General features: G+C 41.7%; 1 protein-coding gene across 1 annotated transcript in view; it reads left to right on the top strand.

Annotated features, from left to right (window-relative positions):
* The first annotated feature begins 112 nt into the window (after positions 1–112).
* cadm4 (cell adhesion molecule 4) overlaps positions 113–23589 on the top strand; it is a 155559-nt gene continuing 132082 nt past the window's right edge. Inside the window, exon 1 of the mRNA XM_026185324.1 lies at positions 113–540. Within this exon, the coding sequence (XP_026041109.1) occupies positions 468–540 (73 nt within the window). The 5' untranslated portion in view covers positions 113–467. The remainder of the gene's footprint in view (positions 541–23589) is intronic.

Genomic DNA, 23589 nt, shown 5'->3' with positions numbered 1-23589 from the left:
CCCCTCTTGCCTCCCCGGCTCTCCTCCTGGATAGCCCATTTCTTTTTTTTAAACCCAGCCCCTTGCTCACATCCGCACACCCCTCCACCTGCTCCTGCTCTCTGCAATTGGCTAGAAAGACATCCAGGACCGCCCAATTGGCAAGCTTTACAATATATTTACAATGTAAAGTAACCAAGAAAAACCGGCCAAGCCGTCATATTCGGGGATTCAGAGGGAGAGAAAGTGGGTGTGTATGAGAGGGGAGCATTACTATGTAAAGACCTGCTATTACGCTCGGAAAGCCTAACAAAGCACACATTCGTTCACGCACAGTCGCACGCGCGCGCCCTGTCACACACACACACGCGCGCACACACACATAGACGCTAAAGGCGCTGTCGGAGGGTGAACCTGCGGGTTCATGTCACTCTGATTTCTCAAAGGAAGAGGAATATTAAGAAAGATATCAGAGGGGAATACCCGCGATGGCTTTCGCGACCGTGTGGAACTACTGCGTCCCTCTAACCATCGTAACAGTGGCTTGGCTGCTCAACACTGGTAAGGCTCAAATGAAAGTGAACGAATGTGATGTGAATGGGAAGAGTGTCACGCCGTCTCGATGTGTTTGGGCTTTTCTGTGCAAGTTTATCTAAGTCCTCTAAGTAGAAGCTGAATAACGCTTAAAATGCACCGGGTCCACTCTGACTTACTGTGCACTTGGACGGGAAGGAGGAGGAGCGCACCACGGAGCAAAACACGTGCAGATGTGCCAGTTTACTGTTGTTTTGTGGACTGGTGTTAATATTTCTCAGTGGGTAATTAGAGTCAATGCCCTTTGCGGAAGCCGGGGCTGTATTGTTACATGGATATGAGTCATTGTCTTAATCACATGTCGGAACTGCTACGCTGGGAAGACCCCTAAAATGTCAAGTCGTTGAAAAGAAAAGTGAAAGGTGGCCACTTTTTTTTGACCATGCATGAATATTTAATGAAAGAAGCCAATGCTCTCTCAACCCTTGTGCGTCACAGAATTTACATTTTCTCCTGATGTTGGGATTCATTTTATTACAGCTGTTGTCTGTTTCGGAATGGGAAATGGGAGCCTGTGATTTATGCAGCCTGTGAATGCAGCGACACACACAGAGCTCCGATTAAATATTCTCATAGAACACACGAGAGCTCATAACAAATGCCCGCAGTGGACCAGACATGTCTCAGACACACCAGCAGCGGCAGTGCTGTTTGTTACTGCTTTTATATTCTGGAGAAGGGTGAGGGACTGTAAAGACCTTTGAGCCTCCCCCTTATCAGCTAAAATAACATCTAACAATGCTTTACAGCAACTTGTAACAGTACCTGTAGTGTTTTGTATTGCTTTTATCACCGTCACTGGAACACTTCAGGTTGGGATAGTCCTGCTTTACTTCTTTTACACAGTAGTTGGCTAGTTATGGTCACTCAGTAGCTTCATAAGTGCCACATTTGCAAAATATGGGGATTTGGATTAGCCTCTGAAGAACTTCAGCTGGATATCTTTGTGGGATTTGTTTGGATGCAATTTGAAATAAAACTTTCAAAAAGAAAAGTCCATCTGAAGCCTCTGTGATTTTGACTAAGGAGGATTGATGATGACAATGTGCACATAAATGTTGCTCTGCTGGTTTGTGTCCTGTGGCTGTTGCACTCTGTGACCCCTTGTTTATGTTGTCCTGAGGCAGTGAAATAGTTAAGTGCTTGGTGAGGCATGGACACACTCAAACCTGGACGGTGCTGTTATGTTGATGTCTCTTGTATACAAGAACTACCTTACCAAAGCCATTTTTGTGGCTGCACTAATACCGACCTCACCAGAGCCAGTATATTGATAGATATTGATTTTTTCCTTTGGAGAAAGTGTGTGTGTTTGTGTGTATGTATGTGTTTAATGAACACTGGGTGGTTAAGGTATGCATGAGCTATAGGTATTTGTATGTTGTTCTCACTGTGTATGGGGTTTGTGTTTGTGGGTTTGGGCACCCATCTATGAATATGTGTGTGTGTTGCAAGTATGTGCTTTACATTAGTGTGTGTGCATGGGCGTGCGTGCTGCGTACAGTGCAGGGTTTTGCCTAAGCTGCAGGCAACCTCAGCTGGGGGCTGCTCACTGATCACTGTCATTAATCTAGCCTCTGACAGGGGCTGAGAGAGACAGGAGGCTGGGGAGTTTAGGGGTGTTACAGGCATAAGGTCGGTGGAGAAAGGAGGGAGATGAGGTAGAGTAAAGATGGTCTGTTTCTAAAAACCTTGCAGATGTGCACCGATGCTGTGTCTGCATTAGGAAAAAAGAGATTTAATAAAGATCTTGTCTCGGTTATTTTTCTTCCACCAATCTGAAAGAAGGGAAAGGTGGGAGGCTATAGAGGGTTGGCAGTTGTTATTATGCTAGAATAGATATGGACAAACTGGGTGGATAGATGGATGAGTGGACAGCTAGATTGAGAGGTTGCTGTGACGATAGCGAGGCTGGAAGACTTGGCGCTTCTGTGAAGGATGAGGGAGAGACAGAGGGATGGAAAGATGGATAGAGGAAGAAAGGCAGAAAAGAACGAGGGAGCGAGGAAAAGTGAGAGAAGAAAGGCAGAAAGACTTCACAGTGTGTCTGACGGGCAGGCCTGAGGGACATGCACACACAGTCAGTGCTGTATGTTTGTGCGCAGATTGCCTGGCTTTGTGGAGGTGTCTGATCAACAGCAGCTGCAGGCCAAACTTGCAAAGCACGTACAGTAACAAATGCTGTTAACTCCACCTCTGCTTCGTGCCCACCCTTAATCGCTACCCTCCATCACTTCCATTCTAACAACTCATCCCCATTTCTCTCCTATGCCGCCATTACCACCTCCCTTATCGCAGTGTGCATTAAATCACCTCCATTTGTTTATTTGAATGTGTGCAATGAGAGCCATCCGTTTGAGCTTGTTCCCCATCATCCTGTTTGGACCTTGGCTGGGACTCTGGTGGCTGAAAAACGGCAGCAGTTGGACGTACTTGTGGGAGGAGATTTGAATACCAATTATAGCTGGTGTGTGCAAGTGCGCGTGTGCATATGCACATACACACAAACACTCAGTGAAGCCATGCATAAATCAATGTCGCTGTGAGTCACAGAAGGGAGGTTTGGCGTGTAAACACAAGCATCAAGGGAAATGCAGTACCCACAAAAAAGAAAAATATGGACACATACTATATGATCACTCAAATAAATGCAGGAACGCATATGAACATCCACACACATCTTGCCTATAGACAGCTTACCTGTTTTGAACATAGTTATATTACTGCTTATGCAAGAGTTTGTCTGAACTCAAGTGCAGATTTTGATGCTTGTCAGGCACAGTTTGCATCATTCCAGAGTTAACGTTGCCTTTTTACTTTCTTCCACGTTACATTGGGCTTGCTATTTCAGCATCTTTGTTTTTTAATGTGCTGAAAATGTCTTCACCGTGAGCCAAGGTTTATCCTTTGATCCAAACCTTGGAGCATAATTTTCCCCGTAAATAAGATAAACTTCTTGGCAATTTAATTATGAAGACCTAGACCTCCCTTCTTTGCTCTCTGCCCTGCCATCTGCTGGTTCAAGGTGAATATCTAAAGCCCAGTGCACAATCAGATTTCAGCGTTGAATTCTTTTCCCCCTCAGATTCCCTGCTTTTTGTAGGTCGAAATAATTGGACAACCTGAACTTGGCAGACTATGCCTGTCAACAAAGAAGAAGCTGAAAGGAGCTTTTCTTTAAGGAAAAATATGCTGCCTGTTGCTGCTGCGCGTGGCCATGTTTGATCAACCAGGGCATTCTTAAAGGGTCCTGACAGGGTGGCCCACTATCTCGGCTGAACAACTGGCTCAACATAAGCTCCATAAACAAATTGGACTGTATCACTTTTTGGGATAGTCACAACTGAAAGAGTTACAGAGCTCAGTGTGGGCTGCTTTTATTCTCCCTTGGGCTTTCATGGGTCCATTACTCAGAAGCAGAGGTTTCGAGGTTCACCATTTAGTACAGGTGATGTATTTTACAGTAATTATCTCCTAATTTGCCCTCCAGTCTTCTGTGCAATCCATAATTCATTTGTTTTGATCTGCGGTTGCTTCACACAATAAATACATTTCCGTAACTTCTTCCAGTATTATATACCAGGTTCAAAAAGGATTTTGTTTTCACTTGAATAGAAATAAAAGGACCTAGGAAGGAGCAAGTTCCTCTATATCCCTGCAGGGACACATCATATGACTAAGCGTTCCCCTTTTCAGCCTTTTTTCAGCTCTTGTTTTCACTCTGCTGCGTCCTCACGAACAAGTTCATGCAAACAGAACACATGAAGCACAATGATTGAAAGGGGCACACAAAGACGCCAATTGGTAATTGGATCCTTATATCTCATTTGACCATTTGTTTAATCGTCCATTAGTGAAACTTTCTGTCAATCTAATCAGGCCAGCACTAATGTAGAAACACTCTTTATGGCTGCCACCTCATCTCCTTCCCATTACTATTCCCCAGACAGTGCAGCTTGTGATTATCATAATGGTGATCTATGTCGTCCTTACGTGTCGCTCTTTGAGAACAACTGGCGTTTCACCAACTTTGCAGCTGAAGTTTTTAATGCTGACTCGGATGCCAAGGACGTCTCCTCCATTTGCTGGCATTCGAAGCCTGCCAATCAATCTGATACTCTTAACTCTCTCTGAACTGACTGGCCCAGTGCAAAAGTAGATCGCCTCTTTGGGTCCAGCTGCCCATGCTGCGACCTCGTGTCCCCTGAGCCAGCAGCTTTTCTCCAGATGCTGAACCCTCTCGATGTGTATTTGTCTTTGCCATGAAGCTGTGACTGTGTCACAAAAAGTGATTGTCTTTGTGTAGCTTTTTAGGGAATACTGACAAAGGCAGCTGCTGAGCACAAGGTGTGATTATGTCAACGGAAGCTAACCCTGAATTGCAGGCAGGTAAAAGAGACAAAGTTGAAAGAGGCAGTCCTCTGACGTTAAAAACCCCCCAACTTTGAACCACTAATGCCATTCTGGGGAACATTCCTTGCTATTGGTGACATGGTTTCCATGACTAAGAGTAAACGTTTATGCCTCCTGCCTGGCCCTGGGCTTGTTTAACACCCTTCCTTGCTGCTGTGACACCTGTTTCGGCAGCTCCCACAGGGCGCAGCGCTAACGTGGCCAGACAGCAGCCTCTGGTAATGCCAGTAACCAAGGTGATTATCCCCACTCAGGCACTGCAACAGAGCCCTCACTAGCTGTGATTGGATGAGAGAGCCTTATTTAGCTGAAGAGGGCAAGTGCCTAAAATTGAAGAGTTGGAAACTGTGTACTCTGGCAGTGCTGAGGCTAATACACATCCCGCCTGGAAGACTTGATGTAGAGACAAGACGAGGAGAGGATGACTGGTAATTAGGTGCTCGCGTCGGGGTAAGGAGGGTCAGAAATGAACTTAAACCTAGGTGAAACTGTCAGGCTGGGCACAAATGTTGCCAACAAGACCCCATTTCCCTTTGCTTTTGGGAGGTCTGTGTGTCCAGTGGAGGCTAGCTGATGAAGAGTGACCAGCCTTAGCTGGGGCACTGAGGGACTGATGGGGTCACAGAGGGAGAGTGAAAGGGTTACGGGGAGAGAGGGAGAGATGGCTGGCTGCACAGTGTATAAAAGAACGAAGGAAGACCGCAAGGAGGGGGAGGGAAAGCGCCAGGGGCTTGCGTCACAGACCACTGGAGCAGGGAGGAACAGAGCAGAGGAGAAAGTCAGGCAGAGAGAAGTCCAACAAACGAGTGAATGATTGCAGGATTTCAGCTCTAAAATGGAAGGGCGTGTTTAAAAAAAAAGAACAAGAGAGAGAGAGAGAGAAAGCAATCCCTGCGGTGCAGTATGACTGATCTATGGGGCCAAAAAAGTGAGGAAGGAGGGAAGAGAGAGATTAGGTAGGTGGGGCCAAAGCAGAAAAGTAGAGGGTGCTGATATGAGAAGAGGATGTGGGGAAGGAGAAGGAGGAGGGGGAAGAGGCGAAACAGAGAGATGGATGGCAATATACCGAGAAAAGCGAGCGCGGGCAGGCACTGTGTAGGTGACCACACCTGAGAGGCAAAGTGTCATGATCGATGAGGTCACAGCATGCACATGCACTGTCACACCCACATGCACACAAAAACGCAGGCAAACAGGTATTGAAATTGTTTACCAGCAGCTCGTGGACAGTCCTCCCACTTTCAGCAAAGCTACATGGCGCTTCGGCTTGGAGAATTAAACACCCACACACGCACAGGGCTATTCATCTGTCTGCCATTTAGAATCCTTCTTCATATCATTGCCATTAATAGGTTTGCTTTGATGAGATTGTCGGATGCTGAAAATTGCCAAGCAGCGCACTATCTACTGGGAAATCAGATGGAGATTTTCAGAAGACGGTCACAACAATGCTGGAGAGGTCTCGGATGAGTTTTCTATCTTAGAAAGCTCGCAAAATGTCTCTCCCATGAGTGGCAAATTCATTCGCGCTAAGACCATGTCTGACAGAGATAAAGTGATAGAGTCAGATACAGTGGTTACAGAAACCTCAGGAGTGGCATTTCTGTTCCTTTATTTCAAACATCATCAAAGCTTCATCATGTTAATGAATGTTTAATGCTTTCTGAAAACATTAAAAGTTGTATGGAAAGAGGGGTGTTTGCTTTAAAAATGTATTTAGGAAGAAACTGTTTTCATAGAGTATTTTTCTAAATGTTGCAAAAGTACACATTGCAGTTTACTGTATCCACTTTAAAAACCAAATGCTATCATTCAAGATAACACCAGAGATAACAGCAGCTGCCGATATATCAAAGTCAGACTGCTCAGCTCTGTTCTGCACAGAAGCCAAATGATAGTTGATAAAGGTACTGAAGAAAAAAAGAGCCTCAACCGTAGTTAGCGCTATACTGTCAGAATCACCCCTCAATTCTCTGCGCTGCTTGTCTCTGTCTGTCTGCTCTTCTCTTCATCTCCTTCTACAGCCTAAGACAAGAGCCTCCACATCAGGAGTAGTAGGCTTTGATCCACTTCATTAGCAACCCGTAAACAACCATTAATTAGAGGCAATTAATTAGCAGCACATGAAAACAATCCTCAAAAAGTTGGCTGCTCTCAATATCCCCAAGTGCTCGTAGGAAGGAAAGAGTGTGAAAGAGATGGACACAAAGAAGAAAGAAAAAGAAAGAAACTTAGGGGGAAAGAGCCTGCAGTCATGCTTAATGTGCTGGTGCTTGATTTACTGCAATGATTTGCCAGGCTCTTTGAGATTCATAAGGTCATCAATTCATGCTCTGCTTTCAGCAGGGCAAAACAATAGTGAGGCAATGCAGCCGTCTGCACTGAAGTAAAAAGAAAAGAAACTGAGCCAAATTGGATTGGTGCTACGATTGTTTCTGCAAAGACTGTTAGAGCTGGCAAGGCCACTTAAAAAGTAGCCAGGCACCAATGACCTTGAGGAAAGCTCTGGTTGATTCTCTCCCAGGATTCATTTCCTCTCGAGCGGCTGAAGGGGCGTTTAAGTGCATGACTGCTGATTCACCTTATGCTTGTTAACAGGTACAACCCCTCTCCCCTCATCTCCCATTAAGCATCACCAGTAGATTGAGGTGGTGCTTGACTTGACACAGACATGTTCTTTCTGTTTGATGAATAGTTTTATCATTGAACACACATGAACCATGGCTCTCCTTTCTGGCCATTGCAGAAGTGGAAGAGAGAAACAGGCTTACAGGCAATGATACTGAATGAGCTTGACACAGGCCTAGGGCACTGGGCGCAGTTGCAGGGAAACAGTGGTTCATAGCAACTGCCACCCACTGGGCAGTACTGGTGAATTGAGCTGTGAAGCAGCTTGCAGGGGCCAGTGGGGTTCTGTGGATGGTACCAAAGTCATTTTTAGCTCTTTTGATCCATGTAGCCGTGAACAGCAAGAGGTTTTTGTGTCTGCAATATGCCGTAGATCCTACAGTCTGGAAGGCACCACAGAACACACAGTACGACACTGTCGCCTCCTGACTGCATATACAGTAACTTACTTTATTGCTTGAGAAACTAATAAAAGGAAGCTGTAGGGAGGAATGTGCTTTCATTCTTGATTATTTTTTCTCTTCCCAAAGGCCATGAGGTCTACCATCTCTCCTCCGTTTATCAGAGCAGCTTTATCTGCTTTAGTGTCCAAGATTCCAGTTGCTATGCAGTACATAGTACAAAATGACCTTTATGGACACACACACACACACACACACACACACACACACACACACACACACACACACACACACACACACACACACACACACGTATATATATATATATATATATATATATTAGGGGTGCAACGATACACAAAATTCACGGTTCGGTTCGATACTTTGGTGTCACGGTTCGATATTTTTTCGATACAAAAAAATGTTCATGCATTTTTAATTTGTCATTTATTAAAATTATAAATATATATTTTAACTCAAAAGTACAGTTTTTAAATTTAACCCTAACCCTTGTGCGTGTTTTTTATTTTGACAGCGAATGCGCACCTGCGGACCACTTATGTGCAGCCCTGGTTATTTAGCTCGTCATATTGCAGCCACAGAAATTCTTTTGTCCATGAAACCATAAAGCTGCACTTTCTTTTTGCCTTATAGTCTGATTTGTCATAACTTCTCCGTTTTGTGGTAAGCTTTTCTTTGGCTGTCACTTCTTCACCCTGACCTGTCTTATTTGGCTCAGCAGAACTGAAATGCTTTTACACGCACTCACATAAGCTCAGGCGATTCTCTGCGCGATCAACCTCTCACATGTTTAAGCTGCGGGAGATTTCACTTGTCATGTTTGCATAGTAAGCTAACGATTAATAAGACGATGTCAGAGGAATTGGTGCACAAATTATCATCACTCACAGATCAGTGCTGTCGCTCTCTATACACAGTTCGCACGATTGCAAAGTGAAAGCAAAAAAACAAGCGCAAATTCAAACAAGACTTCAATATGTCACATATTGACAGTGGCTCACCGATGCCAATGACATAATTACCCAGCTACATTTCTGAAAGAATGCAAAAGCATTGACATATATTTTTCCTACAATAGCCCGACGGGCAGGGCAGAGATAGATTTTGGTAGCCACACTGAAAAAAATCGCTAGCTCCGGGACGTCGGGCTATATATATATATATATATATATATATATATATATATATATGTGTATATATGTATATATGTATATATATATATATATATATATATATATATATATATATATATATATATATATATATATATATATATATGTGTGTGTGTGTGTGTGTGTGTGTGTGTGTGTGTGTGTGTGTAAAAAATGACTGTCTGATTTGTTAGAAAAAATAAATATAGAATGCTGCAAATTTGTCCAGCGAAATTTCACTATCACTGCTTTGTAATTTTTTCCCTAGTGGTTTTAAAATGTTATTTTGTATTTTCCTGGGTATCAGTATCCAGTTTGAAATCCTAACATCGTAACTACCCTACCTATTTCAACAATATCCTGATCTTTAAAGATTAATTAAATCTTTTAACAATTAAAAATAGCCATGAATTTCAGCCATCTGATTCTATGTGCTAGTCAGAGAAGTTACACAAAAGCAAATTATGCCCTTAAAACAATCATAAAGCCCTAGCTTTAAGGCACAGACTATAACATTAATTAGATTTGTATTGTTACATTATAATAAGTCAGCCATTATCAAATATTTGCCACTGAGCAATTAAACACCAAAAGGTGTGTGTGTGTGCATGCAATCACAAATTTTAGTTTGCGACAGCACTACTTGTATATGCAATTATAACGATGCTTATTTATCATGGAGATCGATTTTAAGTTGAGGTGAGGAAAGCAATTTATGAGCTTATGGGGGAAATGAAAAACAAACATAAACCACTCGTAATTAAAAAGCAGGTTGATCCCAAATGATGACTGACTTGTAAATCAGTGGTTAAGTTACAGAAATGTGCACAAATTTGAATCAAAGCAGAGAGACAGGTTGGCAAGTTGACTCATGCACTTGCGCTAATTTACACACCTAAATTTGCATATGCACAAATACAAACATTGCAAGCACTCCAGAGAGCCTTTGGAGTTTTCATACTTCCTTACTGCAGTGGGGATTTTTGTGCTGTGCTTTTTAAATGCCATTCCTGTCTTCCTTTTTCTAAGCTTCTAGAGTATTGCAGACAAATAGAGGGACACACCTGGTGATTGTGTTTTAAATGCACATTCACTTTTTAGCTTTGTTGTTATGCATGTAGCACTCTTTGTCTGCCTTTTGTTCTCAAGCTAAACCAGTTTTTTCCCCACTTGATTGCTATACTTATTCTCTCTCCACCTTTTCATGCCGTGTTCTTCTTTTTCTGGCTGCCTTTCTTTTATCCTTCATTCCCAATTCTCCCACAGTGTGAAGCTGGTTTAAGGGCCTCAACACTGACTTGCTGTCTTTTTGTTTGTACTCACCATGATCGCTAAAAACCTCTTTTATCCCTCCTTGTGCTCCGATCGTTCTGTGCCTAACCTCGTTGATGCTTAAATGCCCATGCCTATGCCCACACACACCCGCCAGTTCTGTGATCCAGGTGCATGTGTCCGCATGCATCTGCTCCAACTGTTACTTAGAGTTTGCAGTGAGAGGGAGACTCAATGATAGTTGGAAAGACAGACTTGGTGAAGGGGAAAGGGGACTTTTTGTTGCCAGGACTGCTTGCTGATGGATACTTTGGCAGTTTCTCCTGCCTCCCTGCTGCTTCCACCCCATTCCTGCCTCCTCTTGCTATCTACCTCTTCTACTGTAGCCGCGGGCAGGCGAACCCAGGTGTGGAGGGATAGACAGTGAAAGGGAAAAGGAGAGAGAGAGAGAGAGAGAGAGAGAGAGACACGATTGACAGGGCCCAGGTGGTCACCACAAATGCCTGTGTTTTTGCTTTCTCATTCTCATTTGCATGTACAAAATGTTTTTTCCTTCCATCTGACTCTTTGTTTTTCCTCACCCGCCTTCCATTTACACACGCCGCATCAATTCATTTCCAATATTACTTTTGACTTCTCCGCACCTCTTCTCACCCTCAGTTCCAATTTCTCTTGATAAGTTCAATTCCAGCTTCCTTTCTTTTTTAACTTTATATTTTCTTTTTATACTCAATTGGAGTTTTTTTTTTCTTTTTCCCCTTATCTCCAGATTTACCTTCTCTTGCCATCTCTTTTGCTCTGGGCTTGCTGAAGTGTGCATTTTGCTTATACGCTGCACAGCAGTATTCTGAAGGTGGAAGCTCATTTTTGTACATGCCCTTCAGAGACCGTGCAGTCCCTCCAACCATATCCATTCATCTCCCACCCATCTTCCCTTCCTCCCAAGACAGTTTTCAACTAACCCCCTTCTCTCTTTCTCTCTGTCTCTGTCTCTGGCCTTTCTTTTATTTCTCCCAAAGCATAAACACCAGAAGAGAGTCGAGCACCTTCATATTTAATTCCCTCATATACATCCTACCAATTTCCATCTTTCACAGGTAGACTTTTATGCAGGCCTCATTACTTTTGTCTTTCCTCCCCTGCTTTGTCCATCTGTCTTATCTGACCTATGTGGCCCTTATCCATTACATATTCACCTCTCCTACCTGACCTGTTCTTAACATAGTGGTCGTTTTACAGTTTTGTGTGCTCTTATGCATGTATTTGCCTGAAAGAGGCTAAGTGGTATTCTGCTCACACATGCAGGCACATACACATGCATCATTGTCCTAGCAATCTTGTCATGCCAAACACACCTCCGACTGGTTGAGCCTGGCACGTGAAAAAATGAGCATAAAAAGTGTGTGCACCTAGAAATCTATTTTGTGTACGTTTTTTTTTTTCTAATCCACTGCACACTTTCCTTTCAGATATCTGTGGAAAGCTCCACAGAATTATATAGGAGCCACATACATATACCACTCACCCTCAAATCGCTGCACACATATTTGCGTCCAGTCACAGACACACATAAGTAGATGCTCGCACACAGACACACAGGAAAACAGCAGTCAGGTTCCCTCAGAATTTCGGAATTGAGTTATGTAGCCTGTCAGTCAACTCCCAGCTCCCACACGTAACATACACACACGATGGGTTTCATCCACGCACACATCTGCCTGTCTGGCAGTGCATATTTCGCATGGGGAGGGACTCAATTACTGCGAAGGTGAAAGAAGCTATAAACATGGCACAGATACAGTGAAGCTCGCTCAGCGGCACTGCAGTCAATCACAGAGCCAGGTAGGTAGCCGCTGCCACTTTGCTCATCCAGTTGTAAAGTTCTAGCATTGGCCAGAGGTGGTGGATGGATAGAGGGAGTCAGAGAGAGGGAGGTGGTGTGGGGGTGCAAAATGCTGCCATCTGACCCACCTGAAAATTATGTTGCTGTAACCGACTTACATGCCCCTGCCGCTGAGACGACAGAGAGCTGGGATGGATGGAGGGTGGGAGGCAGTGGGAGATGATAACAACATCCTACCTTCATTTCAGCCCTCATGCACACACATATTCTTGTTTATGTACACTACCACAAGCACACAAACAAACAGAGTCCCTAGCATCACCCGTACTGTAGCTTAGCTACACAATTTTGTCACCCTCCCACACTAGAGGACTAACAGCACATTCACACAAAATAATGCATCATTTGCACAGATTGCATCTGTTCTCGTTTCCCTTTGTGTGTGTGTGGGGGTTTTGTGTGAGGATGATATAACAAACACCTTTCATGGTATTCTATAACTGCCCTTACCGCCACTATAATGACAGCTGAGGTTTAATATAATTTGCACATATGACCTACCATAATTACAACAAGTCAAGTCTTCAAAACAGCAGCCAAACATTCATTCATATTGTTTTCTAACTGACAGCCAGAAGAAAGGGTTTAATTTTCAAGATCTGCTGTGCTTTTGACCTTGCTGTGAACTAAGTTTTTTCTGATATATTGAACAATAGATAATTCTTTTACAACTTGATCATACTCTTACCTCATTTTTAATATCATGTTTAATAATTTAGTTGAAGAGAGCTTTGAAAAAGTAACCTTCAGTTTTACCAAAGCAAGATGGAAAACAGATTGGAACTAGAGCTGGGCGATATGAGATTTTTTCATATCACGATATGTTTTTTTCATTTCAGGCGATAACGATATCTATCACGATATAAGCCAAATAACTATATTTGTAAGATTTAAATGTGCCGTTGCTCACAAGTAAAATGTGAAATAATCAGCAGCTTGTTTTTAAATATTTATTTCCCATAATAAGTTCAACAGGGTAGATGTACTTAAGGAACATGAGACTTTTTCAGATAAATAAAGGCAAATATTGCAAACTACACAAAAGGCAGCCGCTAAAGCGTTTAAGTTTCAAAATAGAACAAATGAAACAGACTAAATTGTCAATTCCACTTAGAAACAAAGTATTAATTCTAAAAATAAATCTTAGTTTGTTTTACAGAAGAACAGACAAAACTGACTAACTTTTGTCAATATCAAATAAACTGAGAACTAAAAGGAAATTCTCAATCTCTCCTTGTTGTATAGCTGAGCTTTTCAAACAGTTTTAACAGTTACTTTAGTCTGACAAAAGCCGAATGACGAATTAGCGCTTCCAGTCAGAGACTGAGGCTACGTCCACACGTACACGGGTATTTTTGAAAACGGAGATTTTCCGTTTTCGTTTTAAAAAATAATCCTGTCCGCACATAAAGGGAGAAATGAAGGAAAACGCTGCTATGAACATGCCAAAGCAGCAGGTGGCGCTAGATTCCTAACCGTGCAGAAATGTTGGCCAATCAGAAGTCTAGAAGCCTCGGTGGGAAAAAGTAAACAAAGCTGCGGCATAGAAGCAGAACCGAGTCGTATGTGTGGACAGACAGTAACTGTGTGTATATGTAAGCATTTAAACACTGCAGAGAGTAGAATTAACAGTATTGTAGAAATTCATTTCACCGAAACAATAACGTGGCGCAGTGTGACGCATGCACCAGTTTATTGTATTTCCAGACTTGCTTTCGGCACAATTTACAGTGCACGCTACTCTGTTTTTTGTCAGACTTGAAATAGCCGAAATACCTTCAAACTACGGAACTTCTATGGCTCTTCCGTTCGACAATCTCTCCGGCATTGGAACCATCATCTGTTTTCTCTTCGGTCACGCTCGGTTGATTTTTCTAGTCGGCACACTCATTTCCTCCATTATGCGCTGGCTCCATTACCCGCTGGCTGCTTCCCAAACAAACACACGTGCGGCTTGGCACTTGTGCTGTACGTAACAAGTGACGCGACATGACACTGCGGCTGTGATTGGTTCGGCTCTGCGCTACTTTATTTGGATTGGCTGACCTTTTAAAAAAAAAAAAAAAAAAAAAAAAGAGGACAAGAGCGGCGAGGTCTATCGCGATAGCTTAATTTCTCTATCGAGTAAAAGTTATATCGCGATACATATCGTTATCGTTCTATCGCCCAGCTCTAATTGGAACCCCCCAAAATATGATATGATATAAATATGATATAACTCTATATACTATACTGTGTGTATATATATATATATATATATATATATATATATATATATATATATATATATATATATATATATGTGGTATGTGACTTTTGTTGCTATGATGCCAGGTCTCTCTTGTAAATGAGATTTTTAATCTCAATGAGATTTTTACCTGGATAAATAAAGGATTAATAATAAATATATATAACTACTATGCTATAATTTTGTGCAGAACAACTTCAGCCTACTGCACTTACTGTGGTAGTACATGCGTACATCATCTATAACTACAACCAATGTAGTTGAGCTGTAGTGTGCAGCTATTTATTGATAGATTGTTTCAGGTGCACTCACGTTAGACTTCCTCCCTAAATATTGAAGCTTGGCTTGACTTGTTGGCTTGTGTGCTTCTATGTTCCAGCAACATGTGTTTGTTTCTCCTTGGTAAGTACCAAATTATCATTACCAAAAAGAATTTGGCCAGAAAAAAAAAAAAAAGATTCACTTTGGATTCATCCTCTGAATATGAGCCCCTGGTTTCAGATATATGTTAGGTAGACTGGTGGGTTAGTATTTCTGATCATTTTTTCAGCCTTGGGCATGTTCACAAAGTGACAGTTAGTGGGTTACACCTGGCAGGCTAGCTGAAAAATAACATAGAAAGAGCTAGACAAATGACAAAATTCTACTCCATCTCAGCTGTAACAGAGACCCTGTCTGGCACAGTTGACTCTTTTTTTTCACCTGAGTGTCAAAGAATGTAGAAAAGCTCTTTAAATATTGAAATCCTGCAGGTATTGTGATTTTCTTGCAGTGCAGTCTGGCTAAACAGTTAGACTACGTGGCTGTATGATCCAACAAAGCACACTGCGGCTCTCAGAGAATCCAACAGACTTTTCACATACTTGTAAATAGTGATGTTCTGCCATACCCCCTCCCACACATACATGTACTGTGCATGCACAATTCTGAAACAGCTCCTCTGCATTCCCACGCACATATAGAGATTCAAGGCAACAGATGGGCTTATGTATTTGTGCTACTTACATGTACCTTACACAAATGCAAACTGATAAATAAGCACTGTTTTGAACTCGTGCACACTTCACACTGTGACAGCTCCATAGTTATTTTAACAGCACTGCACAAAGCTAGACTTGATAACTACAGCTGAGATGGAAAGAGGGAGCAACTGCCTACTGAGAATCCTAACAGTTCCAGCAGTTTTCTCACTTACCTCCGATACCTTTCGATCCTATCTGTCTCCCTCCATCTTTTATTCATTTCTGTTCCCCTCAGCACATCCGTATTTCTCCCTGCCTCATCCTCAGTCTCAGTCTCTCTCCACCTTGTCTGTCTCTGGATTTACCACCAAGGCCTGCCTTTTGGCAGTTCTTCTGCCATTTCGGTTGCCCTGCTCATCTCTCCCATTCTGCCTTTTTCCTCTTGCTCCTTCTGGCTTCCCTTTCTTTCCATCATAGTCTGTTTCGTCAGCTCTTGTCCTTGGTCCTGATATCTTCTTTCTTTCACTCACTTTGCCCTTTCTTTCAAAAGTTTGAGTTGGAGGTAAAGTCTAGAAGACAGGGTGAAAAAAGTATGAATAGATTGATGTCAAGGAGAGACCCATACTGTATATCGTAAACATGCATCTGCCGCTTTTAGATTCATCTTATTAATAGCTTGCACGAAACTTGAGGTTGTGACACTCTTGTTATTGCTTTGTGTTATAAATAAAAAGACTTACAGAATGGAAGGGGTAGAATCAATAAGCAGCCTTAAAGGGAAATTAAAGAAGGAGAGAAGGGGATGGGGCACAGGGACAAGCTTGGTTCAGATCAGACATTGTTATTAGTTGCTGCTGCCCTTTAATGAGAGTTATTTAACGGGCCAGAAAGCAGGCACGCACAGCAACCAGCACGCTGAAGCCTTATTTGCAGCTCCATATACAAACCAAAGTCTGCCAAAACGTCTTTATTTAAGACTGTGAACAATGAAGGTACTGGGAAAAAACCCAAATCATTCCTCTTGGCCAGACCCACCCCATCACTTCTCACAGTAAACTTGTGAGAAGGAAATGGGCGGCGGCCTCTTACAGGAAAAGTATTCATTATTGGACAATAAAGGGCTGATTGGAGAGAGTGGACGATTGTTCAGAACAGTGTGTGGAAAAGCTCAACAGGAGGCAGAGAGCGAGCGTGTGATGGCATTACACACCCGATGTCTTCACTCAAAGGTAGCACTGATTTTCTTCGCACCGTTGCTTACCCCTCAACACCGTCTCAGAGCTGCCGTGATAGAACATTGTTTTTTACGCTACTGGAGTTGAGGAGAGTTCTAGGAAATCATCTTTGCTTAACTGCTGCACTCAGCCTGCAGTGCAAATATAGAGCTATTCATAGACCGGTATGATTACAGCATGGATTTCAGAGACACTTTGGCAATGTCATATTTACATTTAAATATTGTCTGGATCAGTGTCTGACACTCTTCAATTATGTGATTTGCCTCCCATGTGTAAACATGGCTCAGCGGTATAATGCGATTCACTGTAATAAAGACATCTAAAGACAAAGGTGGATGAAGGAGATTGATGGAGCAAAGCAGACGAAGAACATCACTTGCATGGTGTTCAGCCCATGTTATCCTTACCAACTTTTCTTTCATTTTTTCTCCTCTGCTCTCACTTCACAGCTATATACCTACACACAGAGAAAAATATACTCTGTAACTCTGGGTGATCCTCCTCAAAGATGTTTACAATGTTTATATACGACTTAACAGAAGCACGTTTATTCTATAAACCAGCAAAATGACCAGGGTATTACATATGCCTACAGCTTATTGCAGATATATTCACAACCGTGAATGTTTCCTCAGACAGGAAAATATAGAGACGGCACATACAAAAACAGCTATTTCAGTATTTACACCTTGCTAGTACAAGGTTAGACTCCCATTTGACATAGATTCAACAAGGTGCTATAAACATTTCTCAGAGATTTTGGCCCATATTGACATGATAGCTTCACACAGATGTTGCAGATTTGCCAGCTGCATATCTACGATCCAGCCGACCATAACACCAGCCCCACCAGACTGAAACACTGATATAAGGCAGGATTGATCCATGCTTTTATGTTGTTTATGCCAAATTCAAAACTTAGCATGAGAATATTGCATGGAGATATCGAGACTCATCAGACTAGGCAATGCTTTCCCAATCTTCTATTGTCCAATTTTTAATTAGAAACACAAAATAAACACTTTCATTGATTGTTCCTTTTGTTGTTTGCGTGATTCTTCTTGATTAATTACATACGTACTATTTGCTGCTTTGCGACAGAAAAGGTCACAAATGTTTTGAAATTATCACTCAGTCGTTTTTAGAATGATTTGTAAAAGATTTTAGCCAGCAGACACGTTCATTACTTTCGCATAAAAGCTCAGTCGCATTTGATTAAAAACCATTTCGCTAACTGAAACAATAGAAACCCTGCACTGCACATTCGCATTCAAGCTGGAGATAGATTACACTAGGGAAATGGTGCTATTCTGTAAGACAGATTTTTGGACTTTAGTTTTATTAAAATAATGAAACAAATCTTTGTTCTCCAACTTTCATTTCAATGAGTTATTATTTAAAGTTCCGAAATATAAGGTTTCGTGGTACACTCGTAACAGAAGCATCTCATATGACATGTAAAAGTGTGTAATAATAAAAAACAACTGTCTAATCTTAGTTGTAAAAGTATTTTATCAAGCATATCTTGATAGTTTTTGTTCCCATGTAAGTGTCAGCTCAGGCCATATAAAAACACGTATTCTTTTCTAGAGAAAGCTCACAAGCCCTGTCAGAACTGATAGATTAGCCTCTAGGTGTTTACAGGTGTAGGTGAGCACAGTGTTAATTTCCTAGATATGTCGAATCCAGAAGTCTTTGAATAAAAGCAAAACCTGAGTGAGTGTGGGGTTTGGTGCAAAAACAAACCTGTAATGTCTGTCTATCGATTATGTTAGTTAACAAATTCCTTTTTGGACTCAAACCAGAACATTTTGATACTCAATCTGATGACGGATCTACAGCAGCCATTTTTAACCCTCAGCCATAAAAGCTGATAGGGTGCTGTGGACACCACCCTGTCAGGTGGACACTCAAGTTTGTGAATGCAATAACTTGAGAATGAGTTGATGTAGGTGTTTCAAACTGACACCATAGGTGTAGCTGCTAGAAATCTTGGATGGTTCAGAATATCAGTGACCTCAACCTCAACGTCAAGGTCAGAGGTCGGGGTTTCGGAAAATCTAGAGAATGCGATAAAGACATTTTAATCTTTCATATGATATCCTGTATGTTCTTACGCATACTATTGTGACTATACTGAATAATTTGCATGGACATAATGCAAGTTAACCTATCCAGTAAGCCAGTGATTAAAAACATCAGGTTAGTGCAACCGCCTATTAATGGTACTTAGAGATTTGTTGAGAATCTGTTAGAGTCGACTGCTGGAAAGATTAGAGCTCCAAATAAATTGTCGCCTAAAGCCCAGATTCTCTCTTTGATGTTATCTTTCTCTTGCTAGATTGCATTTTCACACTCAGCTCAATGCACTCATGAAGGTCTTTGCAAGCATGATGTTAAGCATGCGTGTGTGTGTGTGTGTGTGTGTGGGGGGGGGGGGGGGGGATACTGAGACAGTCAGTTGAAATGAAATGGATAGAAAATGTATCAACATTCATTTTAGATATTGATTAAACTTTTATAGGTGTACCACTGTGGTCCCGTGTTTCATTCCTGTAAAGTTGGAAGACTCCCAAGAGACTGATAAAAGAAAAATCAAAGCAACAGAGGCAGAAATGAACGGACAATTACTCAAGTTTGTAACAGAGGCTGTCTGTTTGCTGCAGTAACTCTGATGGCATCACTATGGCATCACCTGGAGTAATTTTCTAAGACTTCTAAGTTTCTCCATAGTCCCACAAGCCCTTATGCACGTGGTTCCACAGGCTGCTGTCTGTGAAAAGCATGCTGTCATTTATGTGTATAAAAGAATCTAAATTTACTGGACTATCTGAGAGTTTATTTTACATGGAGACGCAGTGATGCAATGAAGACACAATAACCACTTCCTTTATCTTGGTAGACTAGTCCTTATCAGTGTGGATCTCAAACTTTGACGATTCAACTCACCAATTACCCATTTTATTAGAAGTTAAAATGCATCAGTTATCACACAGAGCTGTTAATACACCATCATTATGCGACACCTGAAGTTCACAGCACAAAGGGAGGAAGATTATGTGATTTTTGCAATAAATCAGATGAGATATTTCTGCCAGTGCATCTTTACTTTTGCTTTTTCATTTGAGCGTATTAATGTATTTCAAGAGGCCCGTGTGTGGGTGTGTATGTGGCTTATTATCTGTGTGTGCATGGCTAGACTTGTGTTTGTTGCTCTTTCTGTTTTGAAAGAGTACAAAGAGCCCACAGCGGGAGTGAAAGCTCAGCCTTTAGCGCTATAGGCCTCTGATGGAGAGATTAGCAGGGAGAGCTGTGAAATAAAGAGTGTTAATTAAAAGCGGAGTGAGGGTGTGGGAAAGTCAGGTACTGGAGATAACATGGAGTCAAAGAGTTGAATAAAAAATTATTTACCTGCCCACACATACACATGCACACACTCGCGCACAAACCCATTTTAACCCAAGAAGATGGAGGTTGAGGAATAAAATGAGCAAGTTAGTGATGTGGAAAGTGCAAGAAAGGGAGCATTGCTGAGTAGGTGGCAATGGGAATAAGGGATTAATTGAATGCGATTTTAATCCTGTTGTTTGTGTTCGCCTGTTGTATACGTTTTATACTTAATTTTAAAAGACGGGCTGGTGTTTACCTTGTGCTTTTTTCCAGGAGGTCAAGTAAGGTGAAAAAGAAAAGTTGAAAAAGTGAAATGCATCAGGCCTATGATGGCATATTAAGAAGAGGAAGTAAAGTCTATTCCCTGCTTTTTCATGTCTGGAGCAGAGTAAATGGAAGGAGATAACATTTGAGTCAGGCATCCGAAATGATTACGGTCTCTTACCATCACATAATTCAAGAGGGGAATAATGTTTGTCTGTGTGTCTAAAAGGGAAGGAGAGAGAAGGCTAAGGGTGAGGAGAAAGGAAGGAGACAAAGTGCCACCTCATAAAAACAGTTTTAACCTAAGAAGTTTGCAGTTATGTGATTGGGGAGTGCTGGAGAAAGTGGAAGAGGTGGAAAGGGCAGCAAGCGAGAAAGGACTAAAAGAGAGAGGCAGCGAGCAAAAAGGATTAATCGAATCTGATTTGAATCCCACCGGCGATATTTGACTGAGTTATATGTTAGGGGTGCAAGGGGTCGGGAATTTAGGGAGAGAGGGGGGCAGGGATGCAGTGGAGTGAGGTGAGGTGAGGAAAGAGAGGTAAGGGTGGGTGTGGGGTTTACTTCTGTAAATCATTTTAATGACTCCTCTCCTCTGCATTAGGGGGCAGCCAGAAGGCCAAACAAACAGTGTGTAATTAGAGCAGGCGAATGGGAAATAGAGAAGGCGAGAGAGTTGGGGCAAGGGAAAGTCATTTGGTAAAGTAAAGGATTGGAACAGGAGACCTTTGGACAATAATGGTTATGGCTCTCATTATATGGTGCCGCTGTTAAGAAATGAGACCTGACAAGGTCTGTGAAACTAGAGGATGATGAAGCTGCGGGCAGACGTGGTACAGTAGTGACGTCAGCTTGTGCTGAGATGCTGACGATGATGCCGATACTGTAAGATGGCATATTTCTGGGCGGATGGTGAATAAGATACACGTATAATGATGATTATGGTGGTTGGAACTGTGATTACATTATTGGGGTTTAAGATAAATGTGATGACAGTAGCATGGCTGCCAGTGCTGTCAGTTTGTCTAATTATCCATCCATCCAATTTCTATACCCACGTATCCTGTGTAGGGGCACAAAAGGGCTGGAGCTACTCCAAGCATGCATTAGGTTAGAGATGAGAGGTATATCACAGTGTAAACACTAACAGTACAGAGAAACACTCACATTAAGATCGTTAAGAGTGCTAACTTCATCTGAACTGCGCGTCTCTGGATTTCTGGAGAGAGATGGAGCTGCTGTGCTCTGATAATTAGATCTGCTAAAAGCTACATTTAAAATAGCTGTTCCACATTATAACGTGTTTGAGAATTCAGCCTGCTCTTTATGTTCGCTGCAAACTGTGCATTACTCCGAGATGCAGCAATTTATGCAGTTTTATAGAGTATTTAAATGGGCTATTGATTTTATTTTGTTCACATATGAAATGCCGGGACAAACAAATATTTAACAAATTATTTTAGTGGTTTTATATCGGATGTTGATTTTTTAAAAATATCTCGTACTTTAAAGGTTAGGGTTGCGTTTGTTCTCAATTTAATTTTATTATGGGGGTTGGAAGACTTATTTGTTGGGATCACTCTTTGTCCTTATCATGCTGTGAATGAATGGACCCCTTCATAATGTGATTAAAGTGTAAGAAAACGGGGACAAAATCTATTTCTGTCTAAAATGGATGCTGAATCTTAGATAAATCTGAGACTTCAGCAGTTGGAGTTGAGCAAATCAAGTGACTAATCAAGTTGCAGTCTTTTTAGTACATTTGCTAGTTGGGTTTTACTGGACAGTGTTTCATTCCTTCTCCCGTGTAGCGATAGCAAGACAAAGAAGCTATTTTTACGTTTTTTTTTTTTTCTTTATTAGGCAGCTGATCCTGGAAGAGTGAGAGATTCAAATCAAGGATGTTGCACTTCATGGTCAGTGCCTTAAACCCCATAAGCCTCCAGGGTCCTCCAGAAGGAACTTTACAGTAAAGAGGCTGTAACTGTGAAAGATGACCACATGATTTGTGTAACTCAAACTTCTGTTCAGTAATGTTTCTTTTACGATGTCACTTATTCTTTAATGATGGAAGATTTTCACAGCCAGTTGTATATGTATAGAAAATAATATTAATCTATTTAATACAACCTAACCATCAGCACATAAATATTTTTAAGCATTAATTATCACATATGACAACATATGCATGTGCTAATTGGCTAAATTACAGTTATAGCCTTGATGTAAACAACAAACAGAGTCTCTTTAAAGCCACAGTATAGTTGTAGTAATGAGCAGTCACAGTTTTGTGAATTACACTCGTGTGGGCAGTTGTAATGACTTGTGTTGTAATGCATTTTGGGTCAGTACCTATATACAAAGGTTTCTAAAATATTGGTAGTGGTGGGTGTTTGTTTTTTTTTGTTAAGATCCACAGTGTTTACAGTAATAATGGTGACAATGAACTGTTACATTTGCTGTCGTCAATAATTTAACAGGACCTCAGGAATTGCCCTCTGTTGTTCTCGTGTGACCTCCTTCTCACACTTACAACAATCCATAATTCATGTGGTGTGTAGTGGCTGCTGGATGGTGATACTGCGATGCTATCTGCCGCACACAGACGAGTGTTTGTTTTGCTGGAGAGCTGCATATAAATGAATGCAGGCAGAAAGGAAAACCATATAGGCTTATCTAATGTGCAATGGATAGTGGCTCTGCAGTGAATGGAGGGAACGATGAACACAAGGATAAAAAGGTGGAGAAGTGTTGCATTGTGCGCTCATCTAATGCATGCGTGTACAGTACGCGGTGCATGTGAGTGTATGATCTGTTTAACTGTGAGTAGAAGACTAGGGGATTGAATGGAGAGAAACTAGATGAGGAGGAAGAACCTGATTAGGAGTGTTTGTGTTTCCTTGTCCTATTAACTGTAGGCATGTTTGTGAGTGATTACTTTCTGACCTGTCGCCTCTGGCTTTGTTTTTTTACATAGACCCTGTCATTTACACCGCACACATGCACAAACACACACATACACACACACAAGTCTTCTAAATCCAGTGCATAAATCCAGCCAAGGGCCACAGGACAGGCAGGAAAAGCACCTCAGAGACACAGAATTTCTCTCTTCCTCCCTCTTT

Source organism: Astatotilapia calliptera, chromosome 11 (genome assembly GCF_900246225.1).
Source record: "Astatotilapia calliptera chromosome 11, fAstCal1.2, whole genome shotgun sequence".
Classification (NCBI taxonomy): Eukaryota; Metazoa; Chordata; class Actinopteri; order Cichliformes; family Cichlidae; genus Astatotilapia; species Astatotilapia calliptera.
The sequence above is the reverse complement of the archived record's forward strand: the minus strand, read 5'-3'. Positions and strand labels throughout refer to the sequence as shown.